Below are 2,500 nucleotides of genomic sequence, written 5' to 3'. Positions count from 1 at the left end.
TCACGTGTGTGGGTGTGGAACACGCAAACTACATTTTATTAAGAGTTAAGTTTTATTGTTGCACCATATCAGATTCTACTTTGTAACATGGTGCGATATTATCTTACACTGTTTCTGAAGTCATAAGAATAGTATGTAATTATAATCTAATAGTTATAGATGATATCAAGAGCCGCAGATATTCAATATTCACTTCTTAATGTTCATAATGTTTTGTTCACTAGGATAAAGCAAAGGAAAGAATAGATATCAATATTGCAACAGGATTATGATATACACTGAACAAAATACGATTTTATTTCATATAGGCTCTATAATGGGGTAAACGTGAGATTATTACTTAATCTCCATGGGTATAAATCACAGAAAATATATAATATAATCACAGAAAATAAATATTCTCATGTGTCATGACGTCATGCATAGTTGAATATTTCGAAATAAACCGAAGAAATCGCTTGGAGGAGTTGGGGAGGGGTGTGGGGGAGGGGGGGGGGGTTATGTGGGGCCCCAACAAAGGACAAAACTGAAAAAGGTAACTGATGGAAATGTGTCAGGAAATCATCTCAATGAGGTGATGTGACCTGAATATGACTAAACTTGATTCGGATCAACTTTATTCGTATGCTTGTGACATCTCTGTCGGATTAATTTTTATTTAAGAGGTCGTTCAACTGGAAAAAAATATCTAGAAGCATTTGCGGTGAACAACGCCTGGGCCGGACTCGTCGTATTCCTCTTTGGTGATCCACATTGACTGGAAGGTGGACAGGGAAGCCAAGATGGAGCCACCGATCCAGACGGAGTACTTGCGCTCAGGGGGAGCGATGATCTTAATCTTGATACTTGAAGGTGCAAGAGCAACGACTTCCTTCTGCATGCGGTCAGCAATGCCGGGGAACATCGTTGTGCCGCCTGACATGACTTGGTTGGCGTAGAGGTCCTTCCTGATGTCGATGTCACACCTCATGATGGCGTTGTAAACGAACTCATGGATGCCGACGGACTCCATACCAATAAGCGCAGGGCAGAAGAGAGCTTCTGGACAACGAAAGCGCTCATTGCCGATGGTGATGATCTGGCCGTCGGGGAGTTCGTAGGACTTGTCCAAGGAGGACGACGTCGCACACTGGTTCATCTCTGTGTCGAACTCAAGGGCCACGTAGCAGAGCTTCTCCTTGACATCGCGGACGATCTCCCGCTCAGCGCTGGTGGTGAAAGAGTAACCACGCTCGGTCAAGATTTTCATGAGATAGTTGGTCAGATCACGACCGGCAAGATCGAGGCGAGAGATGGCGTGGGCCAACGCGTAGCCCTCAAAGATGGGAACGGTATGGGACACACCATCACCAGCATCGAGAACGATTCCGGTGGTACGACCAGAAGCGTAGAGGGACAAAACAGCTTGGATGGCCACGTAGGTGGCAGGGCACCCAAAGGTCTCAAACATGATCTGAGTCATCTTTTCACGGTTAACCTTGGGGTTCATAGGAGCCTCGGTCAGGAGAACTGGACTTTCTTCGGGGGCAATTCGAAGTTCGTTGTAGAAGACGTGGTGCCAGATCTTCTCCATATCGTCCCAGTTGGTGATGATGCCATGTTCAACAGGGTACTTAAGGGTGAGGATACCTCGCTTGCTCTGGGCCTCGTCGCCGACATAGGCGTCTTTTTGGCCCATACCGACCATCACGCCTTGGTGGCGGGGGCGGCCGACGATGGAGGGGAAGACAGAGCGAGGGGCATCGTCACCGGCGAAGCCACCCTTGCACATGCCTGAGCCATTGTCCACCACCAGTGGGGATACTTCGTCGTCGATCATGTCTGCAGTCTACCTACCTCCCTGGAAATGTAGAAATATAGTATAAACTCCTTTGATTTGACACTGTTTACTACATTTTCTGACAAAATGTAGGGATATTTTAATTTGTACGTCACACATGGGGGAAGAGTGACACTTTTCCAGTCTTGCTAAAAAAATGAATAAATGAATGAATAAATAAAATAAATAAAATAAATAAAATAAATTACTTGACTAATAATTTCTAATTAAGTGGCTGAAAGGTACTAAACTTTCAATATTTACTTGAATATCTTTAAATACATAAAGGTAATCTAGTCATATCTACTTTGATGTTAAACAAGATCAAAATTACCTGGAACTAATTCAATCAGAATTCAAGTCAAACCACATTGGAATAAGACAGATTTGGTTTCCTTTATCCAAGATGACATAACACTCAAAGACATCGCGGCGACCACGAATTAGTGATGACGCATCGAAACGATTATCTTGGAGGTTGTTTCTGTTATATTTTTATCAGCGTCACCACACCGGAATTCACTTTTTCACAACATCATCACTCAATTACGATACCGAATACGCAATGACAGTTCAAGTGCAGTGTAACGGTGTGTGTGTGTGTGTGTGTGTGTGTGTGAGAGAGAGAGAGAGAGAGAGAGAGAGAGAGAGAGAGAGAGAGAGAGAGAGAGAGAGAGAGAG

The 2,500-nt window shown here is 44.0% G+C and overlaps 1 protein-coding gene across 1 annotated transcript; it reads right to left on the bottom strand.

Moving 5' to 3' along the window:
• Window positions 1–279: 279 nt before the first annotated feature.
• LOC143038119 (actin-2, muscle-specific-like) lies at window positions 280–1,871 on the bottom strand. The gene has a single exon (XM_076207118.1). The coding sequence runs from the start codon at window positions 1,817–1,819 to the stop codon at window positions 689–691; it is 1,131 nt and encodes a 376-aa protein (XP_076063233.1). The 5' UTR covers window positions 1,820–1,871; the 3' UTR covers window positions 280–688.
• Window positions 1,872–2,500: the final 629 nt, after the last annotated feature.

Source organism: Oratosquilla oratoria, chromosome 2, assembly GCF_046742065.1.
Source record: "Oratosquilla oratoria isolate Oo_2021 chromosome 2, ASM4674206v1, whole genome shotgun sequence".
Taxonomy (NCBI): Eukaryota; Metazoa; Arthropoda; class Malacostraca; order Stomatopoda; family Squillidae; genus Oratosquilla; species Oratosquilla oratoria.
Note: the sequence above shows the minus strand (reverse complement) of the source record. Positions and strands in the feature narration are given on the sequence as shown.

Bases quoted from the DNA above. Each gene is read 5' to 3' on its own strand.
- LOC143038119 (XM_076207118.1), bottom strand. From the start codon at position 1,819: ATGATCGACGACGAAGTATCCCCACTGGTGGTGGACAATGGCTCAGGC.